We start from the raw sequence: 22,195 nt of genomic DNA on the forward strand, positions 1-22,195 counted from the left end.
GGGTTCTTAATTTCGTCTTCTTTTTTTTAAATTTTATTTTATTTTTAGACTTTACATAACTGTATTAGTTTTGCCAAATATCAAAATGAATCTGCCACAGGTATACATGTGTTCCCCATCCCGAACCCCCCTCCCTCCTCCCTCCCCATTCCATCCCTCTGGGTCATCCCAGTGCACCAGCCCTAAGCATCCAGTAACTTGCATCGAACCTGGACTGGCAACTCATTTCATACATGATATTTTACATGTTTCAATGCCATTCTCCCAAATCTTCCCACCAATACAGTATACTAATGCATATATATGGAATTTAATTTCTTCTTTTCCTAGTTGCTTTAGGTGTAAAGTTGGGTTATTTATTTGATTTTTCTCTTGTTTCTTGAGGTAAGCTTGTGTTGCTATGAACCTTCCACTTATCACTGCTTTAACTGAATCCCTTAGGTTTTGGGTTGTCTTGTTTTCATTTTCATTTGTTTCTATGCATATTTTGATTTCTTCTGTGATTTGTTGGTTATTCATAGCATGTTGTTTAGCCTCCATATGTTTGAATTTTTATAGTTTTTTCTCCTGTAGTTGACATCTAGTCTTACCGCATTGTGATCAGAAAAGATGATTGAAATTATTTCATTTTTTTTTTGAATTTACCAAGGCTAGATTTATGCCCCAGGATGTGATCTATCCTGGAGAAGGTTCCGTGTGCACTTAAGAAAAAGGTGAAATTCATTGTTTTGGGGTGAAATGTCCTACAGATATCAATCAGGTCTAACTGGTCCATTGTATCCTTAAAAGTTTGTGTTTCCTTGTTAATTTTCTGTTTAGTTGATCTATCCATAGGTGGGTGCAGGGAGGGAGGAACATTGCAAACAAATATCACTAGCAGGTGTGGGGAGTGCTTGTAGTGTCTGGGCCACACTGGGTTTGCCCCCGCTCATGGTGTATGTGCTTTCCCAGTCTGCACTGCTCAGGCTCCAGGTTGCTATGCAGGGGAATGTCTGAGGGGGGATGGGTTGCATGCACTTCCCAGGTCTAAGCCGTTCAGGTTCTCTGGTACTCTACAAAGGCACAGACTCGGTTGGGCCTGAATTTGTGCCCTTCCCAGGTCCAAGCAGCTCAGGCGACCAAGTGCGTGATGACCACACTCTCTCCAGGCGGGTGGTGCATCTTATTACCTCCCGGGTCCCAGCCGCTAGGTTTTCTGGGTGCTCAGTGAGAGCACCATCTCAAGTGTGCTGTGTGTCTCCTCTGGGGAGCTGATCTCTGGCTGTGACCCTCCTGGTGGTTGTCAACCATCCAGGACCCCAGGAAGTCTTGGTTATCAACTGTGGGCCTGCTCACAGTTTGGTGGAGGATGCCATCTCTGGGGCTGAGTTTGCCCCTTTCCCACTCTGGCTGTTGTCTTCCTGCTTCCCGTGGGGGATTGGTCTGTCTACAGCCTAATAGCTTTCCTCTGGTATTTGCGCAGTCCTTTGTTCTGTGAGTGGACCCAGCATGCATTAGGCTAGAGTTTTTCACAGGAAAGTTCTCTCTCTCTCTCTTTATTTTCTCTTTCTCTCTGGCTATCCCACAGTTTGGGTTGCTATCTCACATTAGGTCCCTCAGATTGCCCTCAGGGCATTCAGGCCCGGTCCTTACCCTAAGCAATGCAGCCTGTACCTCCCTGTTCAGCCCCCATTTGCTGGTGGTGGATACGAGCATCTGGGCTACTCCTCCCCTGGGATTTGTGGTTAGGCATGTGATCTATGGGTTTTATTTATTTTTCCTCCCAGTTATGTTGCCCTCTGAGATTCCAAAACTCCCCACAGACCCACCAGTGAGAGGGTTTCCTGGTGTTTGGAAACATCTCTTTCACGACTCCCTCTCTGGGATGGATGTCCATCCCTAACTCTTTTGCCTCTCTTTTTATCTTTTATATTTTGTCCTACCTCCTTTAAAAGATGATGGGCTGCCTTTCTGGGTGCCTGGTGTCCTCTGCCAGTGATCAGAAATTGTTTTGCGGAATTTGCTCAGCGTTCAAATGGTCTTTCAATGAATTTGTGGGGGAGAAAGTGGTCTCCCTGTCCTATTCCTAGGCCATCTTGGGACACCCCCCCCAGGGGGGGATTTGTTGAATAATGGGTACAGAGTTTCAGTTCTTTAAGATGAAAGATATGTGGGTGGATGGTGGCGATGGCTATACAACAATGTGAATGTATTTAACACCACTGAACTGTGCACTTAATGTGGTTAATCTAGCAAATTTTATGTGTATTTTATCACAAATGAAAAAAAGAATTTTTTCAAAGGTATCCCTTTCAGGAAAAACAGGAAGAACTTTTTAGCACATTGAGTCCCCATACTTAAGGATTTCCTCTAGCTATTAGATTTATGACTTATGGTTACAATAGAAAATAAATGAGCTTAAATTCCCAAGTTTTATGTTTTGATGGTATTCATCTCTGAAATGGCCATGTGAGATTAGTTAGTAGAAATAAAGGGCATGTCTGTAAAGTCCTTTCAGATCCTTGGATGCAAAGCTTTAGAAAAATGCCTTGTGTTATTTTTAATGCTCCTTAATAGGAAAAAGTTGTATGCTTGTATACATAAAATAACTCTGTAAATAAATAATGTTAGATGATTACTGGCTCTGCCAATAATATTTGGAAGCACATCTGAGCAAAGACTAAACATGTCTTGACATCAGCATGTTTTGGTCCTATTCTGTTGGTTTCCATCCTTCCTTTGAGCATGTTCTAGGTACACTCTCTAGAGAGCATGCTTACAAAATAGTGCTAAGCTTTGTATCCATGTATATTCCACTTTATATGCCTTTGTTGGTTGTTGGTGCAGTTTTGGTTGATTAAAGAGAAATAACCTGGAGAAAACTTGCAATGTGTAAAGATTCTCAGGAAGCCATTCAGGAGACAGACAGGGCTAGAATGGTTAAGAGTGTAGACCAAGTGTTAATGTGACCACAGTTTATTCCTGCTCTGCCTCGTCAACTGTGGAGTGTTGATGATGTCACTTGGCTGCCAAGCTTCAACATCCTCGTCCTTAAACCCAGTCTGGAAATCATTGCCCCACAGATTTGTTGTGAAGATGTAACTTAGTGAGATAATGTTTGTGCCCATGTCTCATTCTTAGGAATGCTCAGTCATCAGGAGCTGTTATTATTTTTAAGAATTAGGGCACTGGCCTTTTGGGTATTATTTCTACTTAAGTAAAAGAGTAACACCTTCTGAAATGACTTTACTCTTTAATTTCTGTTTATGTGTTCATGGTCTTTGGTGATTTTCTTTATATTAATTGTTTAATAACAAAAACTAAATTGTTTACATAAATATGAATAGTAAAGCCAAGAAACAGAAAATAAAAACAATAACAACAAAAAAAATAGGAATTTTGGGGAAAAGCACAAAAGAGAAATGTATCTAACATTTTCCACCAAGAGCAAGAAATCAGACTAAAACTTTTTTTGTATTTTGATTTCCGACTTTCCTCCCACCAACTTCTTTCCTAATCATCACCTTGTACACACTCTTACTTTCCAATCCCCCACCAAGACCACCAGCTTTTTCTCAGCCCTCCCTACACTCTTGACTATTTTCTTTCTCTCTCTTTGAGGAGAGGGCCTGTATCCCTCATTTCTGTTCCCCTAGTGCTTGCTACAGTCCCTGACAAATTACATGAGTATTAATAATTCCTAATATTTATGGAATCATTAGCATATTTTATTTTCTTATCCCAACATTTCCTGCTTAATCCTCACAATTTGTGGTTATCCTCATCTGACAGGGTTAAAAACTGAGTCACTGGGAGATTATCCTACTTTTCAAGTAAGGGGCTGAGCCAGGATTCAAATTTTATGCATGTCTATTTTTTTCAATTGAAGTATAGTTGATTCACAGTGTTTCAACTGTATAGTGAAGAGTTTCAGCTTTATCTCCAAAGACTCCCATTGCAGTACAGTAAAATCCAAAATACTAGTCATATGACAGAGACCTACACTCTCCAGTCTCCACTTGTCCACTTCTCAGTCGTGTACATCTCTTTGTGATCCCATGGACTGCAGCATGCCAGGATTCTCTGTCAATCACCAACACCCAGAGATTTCTTAAACTCATGTCTATTGAGTCAGTGATGCCATCCAACCATCCCCTTCTCCTCCTGCCTTCAGTCTTCCCCAGCATCAGAGTCTTTTCCAATGAGTCAGATTTTCACATCAGATAGCCAAAGTATTGAAGCTTCAGCTTCAGCATCAGTCCTTCCAGTGAATATTCAGGGTTTATTTCCTTTAGTTTTGACTGGTTTGATCTCCTTATAGTCCAAGGGACTCTCAAGAATCTTCTCCTACACTACAGTTCAGAAGCGTCAATTCTTCAGCTGTGCTGTACTCATCAGATATTTTCCCCATTTTTCCTACCATCCCGCTTGAAAGGACTCCCCAAACCATAGCAAGAGTGAATAAGGATAGAGCAAAGCCAGAAGATACTACTCCTATTTGTCTGTCCCTCATTTGGACAATATCAGTTTAGAAATTGGTTTATGCACTTGTATGTCAGGAGCTGATATGTGTCAAGAGAAGATACTCAAAATCTTATCCCTCCCCAACCAAAAAGCCCTTTGTCTTTACAGCATCATGCTAGCTGCAGAGGTGGAGAACGTCTGTTAGTTTGTCTACTTGAATTTACTTGTCTAAGTGCAAAAACTTACATTCCTCTTCCCCTCAAATGAGTATGAAGCAGTGATGCTTGTGTCTCAACACCCCAGTGTAGGGAACTTAGGAAGCTGAGAGCAGACTCTGCAGAGGGGGAACCCAGTGCTGTTTATTTGAGTTGCCTCTCTTAGCTGAGCCAGGCCCACACCATCTTCCCTGGATCCCTGGTCCCTGTGATCCAGGAAGAAGCAGGGAACTTCCATGGTGGTCTCTCTTCCTCCCAGGCTCATCCCCATCACTGCTGACCCTGCATGAACAGGTCAGAACTGGGGGAGGTGTGATGGTAACAAGGACCTGGGTAGGAGCAGAGACAGGGGAGTGGGGACATAGACCATCAGTCATGGGGGGAACATTCAAAGATGAATACTATGTTCTTAAGAAGGTACTCCTCAACTTCTGTTCCAAATTTCAGGAATAAGCAAAAATGAAAATTCTTAAATAATTTCCTTAAACACAACAGGTAGCTGAAGTATGTGCATCCTTTGTGCTCAGGATCTGAAGTAGTTCAATATGTCCCCCAGAAAGAACAGTGATTGAGATTATATGCAGGGAGCAGCCAGTTTACTTGAAAGAAACTGGAAAATGGAAGGAAGATGGAGAAGGGAAGGAGGAAGAATACTGGGGATCAGCCTCCCCTCGCCTGGCCGTGGCACTTGTGTAAACCTCATGGAGACAGCTGAAGGGTGAGAAATCACCTGCACGTGGGAACCTTAGGGTTGATAATTACAAAGTGTAACAAGTTTTTATAAAAATCTGAAGTAGAATGGTGGTTATTCCCCTGACAAGGGATGCTTACCATTGTTTAGATGTTTGTTAGCCTTTGATCCTAAATTCGAGTTTTAAGGGAAACCTTAACTTTGGTCTCGAATTTTTTTAGCTCAGTTAATTACTCATTCTGAAATATTGTATGACTAGTGATTTTCAGTGCTTTGAAGGCATATTGGCCACTTAATCAACTTTATGCAAATAAATCTCCCTCTATAATGTCTTTTTAATTGTGGATTTGCTCAGGGATATCTCTTTTTTGGGGGCACACTGTGAGTTTTCTGTATTCATTTCTCTCTCACCAGACTTAAAACTGAGACCATATTGAAGGAAGGTCTGGAAGGCTTCCTGAGTATCATTCTTCCTCATGATTAGGGAAAAGAAATGTCTGTCTTCATTTTTCCTCTCAGGCTTTTGTGAAGTGAGGAGGAAAGTCCAGCCCCAAGGTCAGGCGGGATTTGAACGTGGGGATTCGGAGCAGTTCTGGATACCGGTGGAAGTCAGGTCTCCTCTTGTTCCCATGCGTGTGCCTCCCCTTGTTCTTCCCCCTTCACTGAAATGATCCTGTTGGGCTCTTCACTGCTGTTTATATTCTTATGACCTAGCTTACTAGAACCTTCCAGAAGAAAATGTAAATGGCCTACATGAGCTTATGTACAGGATTCTCTCTTGAAGCAAAGAGGAGGCACATATTTGCAGAGTAATTTACTTGTGGCTCCTCCTGAAGCAGATGAATAGGAAGAACTATTTAAATTTAAGTATCATGACACAGGTTACAGTGGGTTTCAAGTCCTCCTCGTCTTGTAGTTAATAATGAGGTTCTGTGAGGCAGGTCATCCTGACATACAGGTTAGAGAATGTGGGACTGGCTGATGCAGAATCAGAGATCTCTCCATGGACAGACATGCTACAGACCCCAGGAGTTGGCGTTCCCCTTGCACATGTGGGGATGTTCATTTCACACATGTGGAGAGATTTCAGATCCTAGAAGACAGTCTGACCAATGGAGAAAATAGTCTAGTTTATTCTTCAGTGCCAATGTATAAATATTTAATGATTTGCTTGAGGCACAATTGAAAAGACCCTGATGCTGAGAAAGATTGAGGGTAGGAGGAGAAGGGGATGACAGAAGATGAGATGGTTGGATGGCATCACTGACTCAATGGACATGAGTTTTGGTAAACTCCAGGAGTTGGTGATGGACAGGGAGGCCTGGCATACTGTGGTTCATGGGGTCGCAAAGAGTTGGACATGACTGAGCGACTGAACTAAACTGAACAAATCTCTACTAACCATTCTGTTGGTATTTTCCAGTCACACCAGGATTTACAGTTAATTTTTGTAGATCTTGATGTTAAATTTCTCATGTTATTATTTCCTCAGTTTGTGTGAGTGTTTAAGCAGATACTTATTACCAGGGTGATATTAAAAAAAAAAAATCTTCATTTGTCTTCAGTATTTTCTTTAAGAGGAAAAAAACTTCTTAAATACTTTCTTTTGTTAGTGTTCAGTAGTCCAATAGATATTTTGTAGCACACTTTGTACAATGGAAAATTATTTTAGATATAGTTTTGTAAACATACATTTGCAACTTTATTATTAATAATTAATGAATTTAGATGTTTTTGTATTTTAATTTTGACATTCTGTGCACATTGGAATACAATGAAAAGAGGTTAAGGTAATGACATTCACTATTTTGGGGTATTTAGGAACCTGTTTTATTCACTGGAACAATGAGGAAAAATCTGGATCCCTTTAATGAACATATGGATAATGAACTGTGGAATGCCTTAGAAGAGGTAATTTATTAATAGTAACTGTAATTAACTTGTTAGCATCAGTATCTGTGTGTTCACATTTAGAGCATTGCAGATAATTAAGGGGAGCATATCAGTTTCACTGACTTGGTTTACCTCCTAGGAAAACACTGATGACATGGGTGCACTTAAAAATGTGTGTATTGTTGATGATGAAAATCAATAATATAATGCAACATGTTTTCATTTCAGCTATTTCCCTAGAACCCTGAACAAATAGATACATTATCTTGTCCTTAGCAGAGTACTCAATTGGATGTTAAAACTGTGGGATCAAATTCTACTAGTGAGCTAGTGAATTAATTACTCCATTATACTCCAGTATTCATTTTATTCCTCTGGTCTTAGAAAACATCTACTAAGTGGAGACAGTAGTTTTTCCTTATTAACTAAAAGATATAAACAAGATCATACTAATAAAATGTAGAAGTTTCATAGGAAAGTGTTTATAAATGTAAATTATATAGTCAGAATTGATGATTATTTATTGGCAATAATGTCATTTTAATGCTGTGGCATTAATGCACATAACAGAACCCTGGAACATCTGCTCAGCTTTTATATGGGAGGTTCATTTCTAGAGAATTTTCTGTTATTTGTGTCATGTTTTCCCTTGCCCCACTTCTTTGATTTCCTTACCCTTGCATGAAAAAAACAATTTTTTAAAATTAAGTTGCTGTCAGTTTGTATTTTAATACAAACTATTTTGTGTATTTGCACTCATTTTACAAATCAATTCTACTGATGGAAGAAACCCTAGACTTCTAAGCCATAGACAGATTTCTAATTTCTCCTAGGACCTAGCTCAGTCTTTTGTTTTTAAAAAGTAAGAATTAGCATTTCTATACATTAATGATGAAGGATCAGAAAGAGAAATTGAGAAAACAATTTAATTTACCATTGTAATAAAATGAATAAAATACCTAGGAATAAACCTACCTGAGGAGGCAAAAGACCTGTACTCATAAAACTACAAGATACTGACAAAAGAAATCAAAGATGATGCAAATCAGATGGAAGGATATACCATATTCTTGGATTGGAAGAAACAATATTGTGAAAATGACTATACTACCCAAAGAATCTACAGATTCAGTACAATCTCTGTCAATTACCAATGGCATTATTCATAGAATTAGAGCCAAAAATTTTACAGTTTTAATGAAAATACAAAAGACCCTAAGTAGCCAAAGCAGTCTTAAGAAAGAAAAACGAAGCTGGAGAAATTAGGTTCCCTGACTTCAGAATATATTATTGAGTTGGCCAAAAAGTTTGTTACATAAGATTTTATGGAAAAATTAAGGAACTTTTTGGCCAGTTCAATACAGAGCTAGAGTAATCAAGATGATATGGCACTGGCACAAAAACAGAAATATAGATCAATGGAACAGGCTAGAGAGCCGTGAGATGAACTCACATACCTGTGGTCAACTAATCTATGACGAAGGAGGGGAGAATATACAATGGAGAAAAGGCATTCTCTTCAGTAAGTGCTGTGGGAAAACTGGTCAGCTCTGTGTAAAAGAATAAAATTAGAATACTCCCTAATACTGTATACAAAAATAAACTCAAAGTGGATTGAAAACCTAAACGTAAGACCAGATATTATGAAATTCTTAGAGGAAAACAAAGGGAAAACACTCTACTTAAATAACTTCTAAATGTTTGATTGATCTTTTCATTTCAGACAAGTGTGGCATATTTTTATTTTTTTATTTATTTTTTTGTTGTTGTTACACAAATCGGAGAGATTTACCCTTCATATTGGTTTGAATTGGTGTGTTTTTCATTTAGTGTCACCCTTCCAGGGAAGCTCTGAAATCTGTAATATACAGATGAGTCTTGACTGTGAGCAGGCAGGTTTGGAGGTATGACCATTTCTAGCCAGTAATTCCAGAGAAGGCAATGGCACCCCACTCCAGTACTCTTGCCTGGAAAATCCCATGGACGGAGGAGCATGGTGGGCTGCCGTCCGTGGGGTCGCTAAAAGTCAGACACGACTGAGAGACTTCACTTTCACTTTTCACTTTCATGCATTGGAGAAGGAAATGGCAACCCACTCCAGTGTTCTTGCCTGGAGAATCCCAGGGACGGGGGAGCCTGGTGGGCTGCTGTCTATGGGGTCGCACAGAGTTGGACACAACTGAAGCGACTTAGTAGCAGCAGCAGCAGCAGCAGCAGCAGCCAGTAATTCTGGTTTCTGAAGGATGTCACCACTGAGTCTTTATACACCCACCCTGCTTTTCAGCAGCATGTGAATTTTATTTTCTTAATTGGGTAGATTGCTTCACCTTCTCCTGCCTGAAAAGCAGTGCACCTCTAATTTCATTTAAGTTTGTGAGTCTTTTACAGTAAAATTATACAAGAGAAGAGGTTTGTAGAGCATTTAACCATTAAATGTAAAGAACGACAGGATGATCCACTACTCTTGAATTCATAGGACAAATTTAATGGTGAAATTGGGACACATCTTAAAAAAAAATGTACTGGTCAATTATTTTTCTATTTGTTTCTCAGATCGAGACCTTTTTTCACAGATTCTCAGGTAGCATTACTCTAGAATTTTACAACATATTGTTCCATGGACAGAGAGCCAATGTTAATCTAAATTATAAAAATGCAGAAGTGGTAGATAATACTAAAATTTACTTCTATTTAAACTACATTTGGAACTTTCTGTAAAAAGAGAGCAATGTGAGTTTATTTTACAAAATGAAGTGTATGGTTTCCATGTAGTGTTTCTGGAATTAACTCTGTTAACTTTGGTGATATCACTTAGAGAAATCATCCCATCATTATGTTTCACTAGGAATTGATTCCTTAAGAGTGTTTTAAAAGAAAACTTATCAAATCATTCATTGAAAAACATACACGTGTGATAAATAAATAATTCCTAGAGACTCTGGAAAAGGGGGAGATTGATCACTCTAAGTTATTGTTGTTCAGTTTCTAAGTCATGTCTGACTCTTTGTGACCCCATGGACTACAGCATGCCAGGCTTCCCTGTCCCTCACCATCTCCTGGAGTTTGCCCAAGTTCATGTCTATTGAATTGATGATGCCATCCAGCCATCTCATCCTCTGTCTCCCTCTTCTTCTGCCTTCAGTTTTTCACAGCATCTCTTTTCCAATGAGTCAACTGTTTACATCAGGCAGCCAAAATATTGGTGCTTCAGCTTCAGCATCAGTCCTTCCAGAGACTATTCAGGGTTGATTTCCTTTAAGATTGACTAATTTGATCTCCTTGTTTTCCAAGGGACTCTCAATAGTGTTCTCCAGTACCACAATTCAAAAGCATCAATTCTTCAGTGCTCTTCTATTGTCCAGCTCTCGCACCTGTTAATGACTACTGGAATGACCGTAGATTTGATTATATGGACCTTTGTCAGCAAAGTGATATTTTTGCTTTTAAACACACTGTCTAGTTTTGTCATAGTTTTCCTGCCACGAAGCAATCGTTTTCTAATTTCTAGCCTACAGTCACCATCTGCACTGATTTTAGAGTCCAAGAAAGGGAAATCTGCCACTGCTTCTATCTTTTCCCCTTCTATTTGCCATGAAATGATGGGACCGGATGCCATGATCTTAGTTTTTTTAATGTTGAGTTTTAAGCCAGCTTTTTCACTCTCCTCCTTCATCCTCATCAAAAGGTATCACTAAATCAATGAAGTCAGTTTTTAAGTGAACCAGAAACCCGAGTTATTAATTTGTAAATGATGCCTAACTGGATATGTGTACCCAAACTCACGGAGTTAACATGAGAATGAGTATGAGGGAACCACTATGTTTTCCTCTTTATGAACTTCAATTAAAAGGGGAAATGGCTTGGAAATTTTTTTAAGGTTCTCTACTTCTGTTTCGTCCTTCTTCCTTGGCAGAGATGGACATTCAGAAGGAAGACAGTCCTATGGATGCTGCCTGTCTAATCTTGGTTATTTTTCTAAATATGCTGAAAATATATTTTTCATGTACTGAAAACTTGCCAACTTACTGTAAACTGATAAAAGTTCATCAGAAATTAGTGCTATTGGGGTGCTAAAAAGCAAAGGCAGCTCCAAAAGTATAACAGGAGTGCTGCCTGAGGATGAAGCACTTTATCACTCAGAGGTTAAAAGGTCATAGTAAATAAAACTCTGGAAATGAATCATTGCTGCGTTGCTTCTGTTAAAAGCAAAAACAAAACACTTTAGATACTGGGATTTGGAATTAAGAGTAAAGTATGGGGGCTTCCCCAGTTGCTCATTGGTAAAGAGTCTGCCTGCAATGGAGGAGAAGTGGGGTTGATCCTTGAGTTGGGAAGATTCCCTGGAGGAGGAAATGGTAATGCACCCCAATATTCTTGCCTGGGAAATACCATGGACAGAGGAACCTAGTGGGCTACAGTCCTTAAGGTCCATGATTTAGCAACTAAACAATAACAAAAATGTCCTGTCAAAACCGGGAAGAAATCATACAATTAAATGTCTGACATTGATAGTGTCTCTGTTAAGACATAGTGTGTCTCATCACACAGGAAACCAAGATACGGAAACCAAGATACAGTAACCTGGGCGTCAGCAGCCTCTGCAAGGACTGAACCACATGGTTCAGTGGCAACTGGTCACATGTCCATTTCCCTAGGCCTTGTATTAAGTGAACTTCCTTTACTTCTGGCCCTGCTCTTGTAAAAGCTCTTTGCCATTTGTTGATTGCATTTCAGTGTCTCCTTCTGGCCCACACCAGATTTTCTTTTTGAAAAGTAACAAATTTCCACAGAGTTTGGAAACCACTTGACATCTATGTTCAACTCCTGTGAGGGGTGTCAGCACCTACCATATACAGTAAACACAGTGATGATAGAGACAGGGTGCCTTATAAGTTCAGTTTATTATTTTTAAGTTTTGCTGTATTCTTTTATTTTCCCAAGCTCAAAAATAATCTGAAGTATTCTATACTGAGATGTATAGTTTTGAATAGTAATTATTTGTCTATTTTCCTTAAATTATAACTTTTCCAGTGCTTTCCTTTGTTTAAAGTGTGATATGATATCTTGGAGCCAGTTAATTGTTATAAGAATATATCCTTTTTACAATTACACTTTATAAGAAAACAGTTTTATATACAAATTATTTATCCATATGAATTTAGTTTCTAATTTACAGGAAAAGATATGTCATGCAGTTAGTCACTTATGTCTTCATTCTGTTGTTGCTATTGGTCACATCTGACTCTTTTGCAACCCTATGAACTGTAGCCCACCATGCTTCTCTGTCCATGGGATTTCTCAGTCAAAAATACTGGAGTTGGTTGTGATTTCCTTAGCCAGGGTATCTCACCCAGGATAGAACCCAAGTCTCCTGCTTGGTAGACGGATTCTTTACCACTGAGCCACCAGGGAAGCCCACCTTCATCCAGCCAACAAATATCTACTGAGAGCTTCTTAGGCAATGTGGCAGATTCTGGGGCTGTCACAGTTGTCAAGAGACAAAATGTGCTCCTGGAGCTGAAATTCTCCTAGAGAAGCTGAAAAGCAGGCTAATGCATATGTAACAAAATCTCAGTGCTGATACATGCAAAGGAGAAGTGAAACAGAACATGAGGAGAGGGTAGCTGATAGCATTATTAATAATGGGCAATATCTATTAATCTGTTACAAATTCTGCATGTACTAACTCATTTAATATTCTTAACAATGTTAGTAGATACATACCTTTATAGTTATGATATTATAGTCTTAATTAGAGTTTAGGAAGCTAAGATAGAGTAGGTTCAGGAATTTGCCCAGCTGGCACAGCCAGACAAGACTTATCCTCAGGCTGCCTGGCTTCAAGTCTCCAATTTGTTTTTGTTTGGCTAAAAAAAAAAAAAAAAATCAATAAAAGGGTAAAAAATGCAGTATTTGGATGCAATCTCAAAAATGACAGAATGATCTTAGCAAATTTCCCAGGGAAACTATTCAGTATCACAGTAATCCAAGTCTATGCCCCAACCAGTAATGCCAAAAAATCTGAAGTTGAACCGTTTGATGAAAACCTACAAGACCTTCTAAAACTAAAACCAAAAAAGATGTCTTCTTCATCATAGGGACTGAAATACAAAAGTAGGAAGTCAAGAGATACCTGGAATAACAGGCAAGTTTGGCCTTGGAGTACAAAATGTAGCAGGACAAAGGCTAACAGAGTGTTTCCAACAGAACATGCTGGTCATGGCAAACACCCTCTTCCAACAACACAATAGATGACTCTACACATGGACATCACAAGATGGTCAATACTAAAATCAGATTGATTATATTCTTTGCAGCCAATGATGGAGAAACTCTATACAGTCAGCAAAAATAAGACTAGGAGCTGACTATGGCTCAGATCATAAACTCCTTAGAGGCTTAAATGGAAGAAAGTAGGGAAAACCACAAGCAATTCTGATATGACTAAAGCAAATCCCTTACAGATTATACAGTGGAAATGACAAGTAGATTCAAGGGATTAGTTCTGATAGACAGAGTGCCTGAAGATCTATGGACACAGGTTTGTAACACTCTTCAGGAGGTGGTGAACAAAACCATCCCCAAGAAAAAGAAATGCAACAAGGCAAAATGGCTGTCTGAGAAGGCCTTACAAATAGCTGAGAAAAGAAGAGAAGAAAAATGCAAAGGAGTAAAGGAAAGATATACCCATCTCAATGCAGAGTTCCAAAGAATAGCAAAGACAGATAAGACAGCCTTCCTAAGTGATCAGTTCAAACAAATAGAGGAAAACAATAGAAAAAGAAAGACTAGAGATTTCTTCAAAAAATTAGCAATACCAAGGGAACATTTCCTGCAAGGATGCACATAATAAAGGACAGAAACGATATGGATATAACAGAAGCAGAAGATATTAAGAAGAGGTGGCAAGAATACATGAAAGAACTATTTTTATAAAAGGTCTTAATGATCCAAATAGCCACAATGGTGTGATCAATCACTTAGAGACAGACGACCTGGAGTGTGAAGTCAAGTGAGCCTTAGGAAGCATCATGATGAAGAAAGCTAGTGGAGGTGATGGAATTCCAGCTGATCTATTTCAAATGGATGAACACAGCTCCACTCATCAACAGAAAAGTGGATTAAAGATTTGCTGAGCATGGCCCCACCCTTCAGAACAAGACCCAGTTTCCCCCTCAGTCAGTCTCTCCCATCAGGAAGCTTCCATAAACCTGTTATCTTTCTCCATCAGAGGGCAGACAGACTGAAAACCACAATCAAAGAAATCTAACCAATTTAATCAAATAGAACACACCCTTGCCTAACAATTAAACTATGAGCCATGCCGTTTAGGGCCACCCAAGACCGATGGGTCATGGTAGAGAGTTCTACAAAATGTGGTCCACTGGAGAAGGGAATGGCAAACCACTTCAGTAATGTTCCTTGAGAACTGCATGAACAATATGAAAAGCCAAAAAGATAAGACAACTGAAAGATGAACTCCCTGGGTCGGTAGGTGCCCAGTAAGCTACTGGAGATCAGTGGAGAAACAACTCCAGAAAGAATGAAGAGACGAAGCCAAAGCAAAAGCAACACACAGTTGTGTATGTGACTGGTGATGGAAGCAAGGTCTGATGCTGTAAAGAGCAATATTTCATAGGAACCTGAAATGTTAGGTCCATGAATCAAGGTAAATTGGAAGTGGTCAAACAGGAGATGGTGACAGTGAATGTCAACATTTTAGGAATTGGCTAGCTAAAATGGGCTGGAATGGGTGAATTTAACTCAGATGACCATTACATCTACTACTGTGGGCAAGAATCCCTTCGAATAATTGGAGTAGCCATTATCAACAACGAAAGAGTCCGAAATGCAGTACTTGGGTGCAATCTCAAAAACAACAGAATGATCTTTGTTCATTTCCAAGGCAAGCCATTCAATATCATGGTAATCAAAGTCTATGCCCTGACCAGTCATGCTGAAGAAGCTGAAGTTGAACGGTTCTATGAAAACCTATAAGAACTTTTAGAACTAACACCCAAAAAAGATGTCTTTTTCATTATAGGGGACCAGAATGCAAAAGTAGGAAGTCAAGAATCACCTGGAGTAACAGGCAAATTTGGCCTTGGAGGACAGAATGAAACAAGGCAAAAGCTAATAGAGTTTTGCCAAGAGAACACACTGGTCAAAGCAAACACCTTCTTCCAACAACACAGGAGAAGACTCTACACATGGACATCACCATACGGTCAACGGTGAAATCAGGTTGATTATATACTTTGCACCCAAAGATGGAGAAGCTCTAAGCAGTCAGGAAAAACAAGACTGGGAACTGACTGTGGCTCAGATCATGATCTCCTGATTGCCAAATTCTGATTAAATTGAAGAAAGTAGGGAAAACCACTAGACCATTCAGGTATGATGTAAATCAACTCCCTTAAGGTTATACACTGGAAGCGAGAAATAGTTTTAAGGGACTAGACCTGATAGAGTACCTGATAAACTATCAACAGAGGTTCATGACATTGTACAAGAGACAGGGATCAGGACCATCCCCAAGAAAAAGAAATACAAAAAAAGCAAAATGGCTGTCTGAGGAGGCCTTACATATAGCTGTGAAAAGAAAAGAAGTGAAAAGCAAAGGAAAAAATAAAAGATATATTCATGTGAATGCAGAGTTCCAAAGAATAGCAAGGAGAGATAAGAAAGCCTTCCTCAGTGATCAGTACAAAGAAATAGAGGAAAACAATAAAATGGGAAAGACTAGAGATCTCAAGAAAATTAGAGATACCAAGGGAACATTTCATGGAAAGATGGGCTCAATAAAGGACAGAAATGGTATGGACCTAACTGAAGCAGAAGATATTAAGAAGAGGTGGCAAGAATACACAGTAGTGTACAAAAAGTATCTTAATAACCCCAGATAATCACGATGGTGTGATCACTCAACTAGAGCCAGACATTCTGGAATGTGAAGTCAAGTGGGCCTTAGGAAGCATCACTACAAACAAAGCTAGTGGAGGTGATGGAATTCCAGTTCAGCTATTTCAAATTTTAAAAGATGATTCTGTGAAAGTGCTGCACTGAATATGCCAGCAAATTTAGAAAACTTAGCACTGGCCACAGGACTAGAAAAGGTCAGATTTCATTTCAGTCTCAAAGAAAGGTAATGCCAAAGAATGCTCAAACTATGCACAATTGCACTCACCTTACATACTAGTAAAGTAATGTACAAAGTTCTCCAAGCAAGGCTTCAACAATACGTGAACTGTGAACTTCCAGATGTTCAAGATGGTTGTAGAAAAGGCAGAGGAACCAGAGATCACATTCCCAATATCTACTGGATCATCAAAAAAGCAAGAGAGTTCCATAAAAACATCTATTTCTGCTTTATGACTCTGCCAAAGCCTTTGATTGTGTGGATCACAATAAACTGTGGAAAATTCTTCAAGAGATGGGAATACCAGACCACCTGACCTGCCTCTTGAGAAATCTGTATGCAGGTCAGGAAGCAATAGTTAGAACTGGACATGGAACAACAGACTGGTTCCAAGTAGGAAAAGTAGTACGTCAAGGCTGTATATTGTCACCTTGCTTATGTAACTTATATGCAGAGTACATCATGAGAAATGCTGGACTGGAGGAAGCACAAGCTGAAATCAAGATAGCCAGGAGAAATATAAAAAAACCTCAGATATGTAGATGACACCACTCTTATGGCAAAAAGTGAAGAAGAACTAAAGAGCCTCTTGATGAAAGTGAAAGAGGAGAGTGAAAAAGTTGGCTTAAACTCAACATTCAGACAACTAAGATCATGGCATCTGGTCCCATCACTTCATGGCAACTAGATTGGGAAACAGTGGAAACACTGACAGACTTTATGTTTTTGGGCTCCAAAATCACTGTGGATGATGACTGCAGCCATGAAATTAAAAGATGCTTACTCCTTGGAAGGAAAGTTATGACTAACTTAGACAGCATATTAAAAAGCAGAGATATTACTTTGCCAACAACGGTCCATCTATTCAAGGCTATGGTTTTTCCTGTAGTAACGTATGGTTGTGAGAGTTGGACTATTAAGAAAGCTTAGTGCCAAAGAATTGATGCTTTTGAACTGTGGTGTTGGAGAAGACTCTTGTGAGTTCCTTGGACTGCAAGGAGATCCAACCAGTCCATCCTAAAGGAAATTAGTCCTGAATATTCATTGGAAGGACTGATGTTGAAGCTGAAACTCCAAAACTTTGGCCACCTGATGGGAAGACCTGACTCATTTGAAAACACCCTGATGCTGGGAAAGATTGAAGGTGGGAGGAGACGGGGTCGACAAAGGATGAGATGGTTGATTGGCCTCACTGACTCAATGGACATGAGTTTGAGTAATCTCTGGTAGTTGGTGATGGACAGGGAGGCCTGATATGCTGCAGTCCATGGGGTTGCAAAAATCGGACACGACTGAGCAACTGAATTGAACTGAACTGATTTAAAATTGTAAAAGATGATGCTGTTCAAACACTGCACTCAACATACTAGCAAATTTGAAAGACTCAGGAGTGGCCACAGGACTGGGAAATGTCAGTCTTCATTCCATTCCCAATGAAGGGCAGTAGCAAAGAATGTTCAAATTACCAAACAATTGCACTCATTTCCCATGCTAGCAAGGTAATGCTCAAAATCCTTCACGCCAGGTTCAACAGTGCATGAAACAAGAACTTAAAAATGTGCAAACTGGATTTAGAAAAGCCAGAGGAACTGGAGATCAAATTGCCAACATCCATTGGATCATTGAAAAAACAAGAGATTTCCAGAAAAACATCTGCTTCATTTGACTACGCTGTAGCCTTTGACTCTGTGGATCACAACAAACTGGAAAATTCTTAGAGATAGGAATACCAAATCACCTTACTTGCCTCCCATGAAACCTGTGTGCAGGTCAAGAAGCAACAGTTAGAACCGGACAGGGAAAAACTGGTTCCAAGGAAACAATTTGGACTCATTCAAAATTGGGAAAGGAGTACATCCAGGCTACATATTGTCATCTTGCTTATTTGACTTATATGCAGAGTACATCATGTGAAATGCTGGGCTGGATGAAGCTGGCATCAAGATTGCTGAGAGAAATATCAATGATGTCAGATATTCAGCTGACACCACCCTAATGGTAGAAAGTGAAGAGGATCTAAAGCTTCTTGATAAAAGTGAAAGAGGAGTGTGAAAAAGCTGGCTTAAAGCTCAACATTCAAAAAACTAAGATCATGGCATCCTGTCTCATCACTTTATTGCAATATATGGGGAAATAGTGGAAACAATGACAGACTTTAGTTCCAAAATCACAGCAGATGGTGACTGCAGTCATGAAATTAAAAAATGCTTGCTCCTGGGAAGAGGAGTTATAACAAACATAGACAGAACATTAAAAAGAAGAGACATCACTTTGCTGAAAAAGTCCATGTAGTCAAACCTATGGTTTTCCCAGTAGTCATGTACCAGTGTGACAGTTGAACCACAAATAAGGCTGAGTGCTGAAGAACTGATGCTTTTGAACTGTGGTTCTGGAGAAGATTGTTGTGAGACCCTTGTGCCACAAGGAGATCAACCAGTCAATCCTAAAGGAAATCAACCCTGAAGGGGTTGATTTTTCCTTGGAAGGACTGACGATGAAGCTGAAGCTCCAATACTTTGGCCACCTGATATGAAAAAATGACTCATTGAAAAAGACCCTGATGCTGGAAAAGATGGAAGACAAGTTAAGAAGAGTACGAAAGAGGACAAGATGGTTGGATGGCATCGCTGACTTAATGGACATGAGTTTGAGCAAACTCCAAGAAATAGTGAAGGACAAGGAACCCTGGTGTGCTGCTGTCCATGTGGTTGCAAAGTGTTGGACACGACTCAGCACCTGAACAACAGCAACCTATATCCATATGCTGGGGGAAATAAGATGTTGTGTTTTATTTTTCATGCGTTTTCATTCACTACAATGCATTTATGGCACTGCAGAAAATGCACTTGATTGGTCCACTATTTATAGGATTAAACTTGGGAAAGAACCATCATCAGAATGGGCTCCAGGATTATTAATGTATAAGGGGCAGTTTGTCATTGTTTGAAACTTGCATATATTAAACTTTAGAAAATAGTAAAGGTCCAATAAGATTATATCTTCAGAGAACAAGATTTTCTGTAAAATTTTTGAAAGTTTTTCTCTAGTGTACCAACTCCTATGCAAAATGTACTTTGGGAAACTTGACTCAACCATAAAGATCCTTTTAACTTTTCTCTTTAAATCACATCGGGGGAAATAGCTTCACTTTTTGAGAGATTTATTTAACTAACCCCTAGGTGAGGTTTCTGGTGGATGTCCTGTGATGGGAAAGGGGGACACTGAGATCTTTCTGTCCTGAGTTGACTCCACCATCTTTCTCAGTGAACATTCATTGGAAGGAACTCTCCCCATCACCTGGCTGTACATGTAAAATATGTAAGAAGTCCTGAGGATGTCAAAGCTCTAATATCTAAGAGGCTTGTCTACTTTAGTAGAAGTTTGCTTAGAAAAATGTCATTCTTTCTGTATCCACAGGTACAACTTAAAGAATCCATTGAAGGTCTTCCTGCTAAAATGAATACTGAATTATCAGAATCTGGATTGAACTGGAGTGTTGGTCAGAAACAACTGGTGTGCCTTGCCAGGACTATTCTCAGGAAGAATCAGATATTGATTCTTGACAAAGCCACATCATATGTGGATCCAAGGTGTGGAGCTGAGCCCCTGGAAGTCTTGAACTGATTTGTAAATGTGGTAAATAGAAAACCTTTAGTGAATCTTCAAAATGTTTCTAAGTGCTCGCTTGTCCTCATGGATATCTGTTGATAATGTTCATTCCAGAACACAAAGGAAAAAACCAAGATATGTTATATGGTGTTAATGTTGTTATGAGGCACCTTAAGAAAGTGGAATTCCTAAATCCAGCTCCTGATAGTTTCAAGCAATTTGGAGAGAATAATTTTCCATCATTTTATGAAAAATAGTAAATTTCTAAGTAGACTTTTTATATTTAGTTTTTTAGGAACAAGACTAGATGTTAAAGTATTGATTTTTAAAAACATTGTAAAATATCATAGGATATTTTTAAGTCTTAAGTCTGCTTTTCCTGTGTTTTGAACTAAATCAACCTCTTTGTTTCTAGAACTGATGAGTTAATACAAAAAAAAATTCATAAGAGATTTTCCCAGTGCACTGTGCTGACTGTTGCACACAGGTTGAGCACCATTATTGACTGTGACTTGATACTGGTAAGACCCTCACCATTTTAGCTGTTTCCATTTATGTTCAATTTTCAGTGTATCCTTCCTTGTAAAATTTGATAGAAACGTCCATTAATTTTTCTCTTAGTTTCTTCTCTCACTCCTGAAAATTACTCAAATACTTAACTGTACTTTTAGAATGCACTATTAAGTAATATATCCAATAACCTTATATTTTCATATTAAAAGTTTATTTGAATTGTCACTTTTTTTATGATGGCCAACCATTAAAATATTCCAAACCCAAGTTATATCTCCATATTTTAGTGGGGTAGAACACACTCATTTTCACTGTGTCATAGTTGTTTCAGCATTTTTGGATTCCCTTATCAAGAAAATAGACTCTAATTTAGACTGTCAGGAGTTTGATGGCTAAAGTTGTAGAATTTCTCAGGAGTCCATGAGAAGAAAAGGCCTAGTGAGAAAAACAGTATTTTTTAACTGAAAGGATTTAATATAAGAAATGTATTACATAGGGATTAGCGGACTAGAAAAATGAAACACTGGGGTAATGATTTTAGAAAGCAGCTACCATGACCTCGGACAGATCTCCAGACCTGAGAACTAGAAAGAGAGGCCTTAAAGAATTGATGCTCAGACCTCCAAGGAGAGGTCACTGCCCGGTTGCTGGTCACATTTGTGAGGGAGCAGGATGGGGTTGGTTCTCCAAGTGCTAATAGCTGGGAGCTGGAGTCAGGTCCCAGTGCTGAGGTGACGCTAATAGCAGAATCAGGTAGCACATTAGCTGTGTTTCCCACCTTCAGTCTCCCTTTAGTGCCCCCTACTGGTAGGACCTAACAAAGGCCACCTGACAAGAGTCTGAACTGTTGCAGTGACTTGCAGAGACCCACCTTCTGCATCACAGATGAGAGTTTGGAAAGAAAGACAAATCAGGGATGAGAGACTAAATAAATAATCAGCGAGCCTTTACACAATACCTCTGTTCTGCACACATGGCAGGCTCCAGGCTTTGGTCTCTGGATATCTGTCTAGTATCTTCCTTCCACGTTTGGTTGGCTCTTTCTTCCTTAGTAATTTAATATTTCCTTCTTAGCTCTATTTCCTTCCTCCATCTATTCATTTTCTCTCTCCTTTTTGTTTTATCTCTTTCCTTGTCCTTTCCCTCTGTTGCTTGCTCAGTTTCAATAAATGTTAGGATGTGGCTTTATAAAATAAGAAAAGCATCCCTCAAAGGAAAAACTTTGGGTAGCAAATAATCTCAAGGAATGAAAGACACTTTAAGGTATTTTGATGGTCCATATAAAACAGGCAATAATCACTAATGAGTGGCAGTAATACCCAGAGTTCTTTACATCTGATGATAATAGAACTACCTCTTTTGACTTGGGCAGTTCCTGGAATATCACCTCCCACCCTACCTCACATGCATTGTCAGATGGGACATCAGTGGGGACACTGAGTAGACACGAGGCTGTCAGCACTATGGCAGTGACTGTAGCCTCACTCCCTGAGCTGGACATGCACAAGAGCGAGCTCTGGGGAGGCAGACAACAGGAGTGGGGCATCCTCAACCAAAGGGATGCTCTAGGCTCCAAACAGTGCATCTGGTCACCTGGACTAGACATCACAGTAGGAATCAGGCTCTATCTGCAGACTTTCATGAGGAACAGGGTGGCATTCAAGATTGCCCAACACTGACTCTTAATTTCTA

At 39.4% G+C, this 22,195-nt stretch overlaps 1 protein-coding gene across 1 annotated transcript in view; it reads left to right on the forward strand.

Moving 5' to 3' along the window:
- LOC129624242 (ATP-binding cassette sub-family C member 4-like) overlaps positions 1-22,195 on the forward strand; it is a 194,663-nt gene that overhangs the window by 157,255 nt on the left and 15,213 nt on the right. The window contains exons 27-29 of the mRNA XM_055541903.1: positions 7,171-7,260; positions 19,799-19,971; positions 20,406-20,511. Of these exons, the coding sequence (XP_055397878.1) occupies positions 7,171-7,260; positions 19,799-19,971; positions 20,406-20,511 (369 nt within the window). The remainder of the gene's footprint in view (positions 1-7,170; positions 7,261-19,798; positions 19,972-20,405; positions 20,512-22,195) is intronic.

Source organism: Bubalus kerabau, chromosome 12 (assembly GCF_029407905.1).
Source record: "Bubalus kerabau isolate K-KA32 ecotype Philippines breed swamp buffalo chromosome 12, PCC_UOA_SB_1v2, whole genome shotgun sequence".
NCBI classification, from domain to species: Eukaryota; Metazoa; Chordata; class Mammalia; order Artiodactyla; family Bovidae; genus Bubalus; species Bubalus kerabau.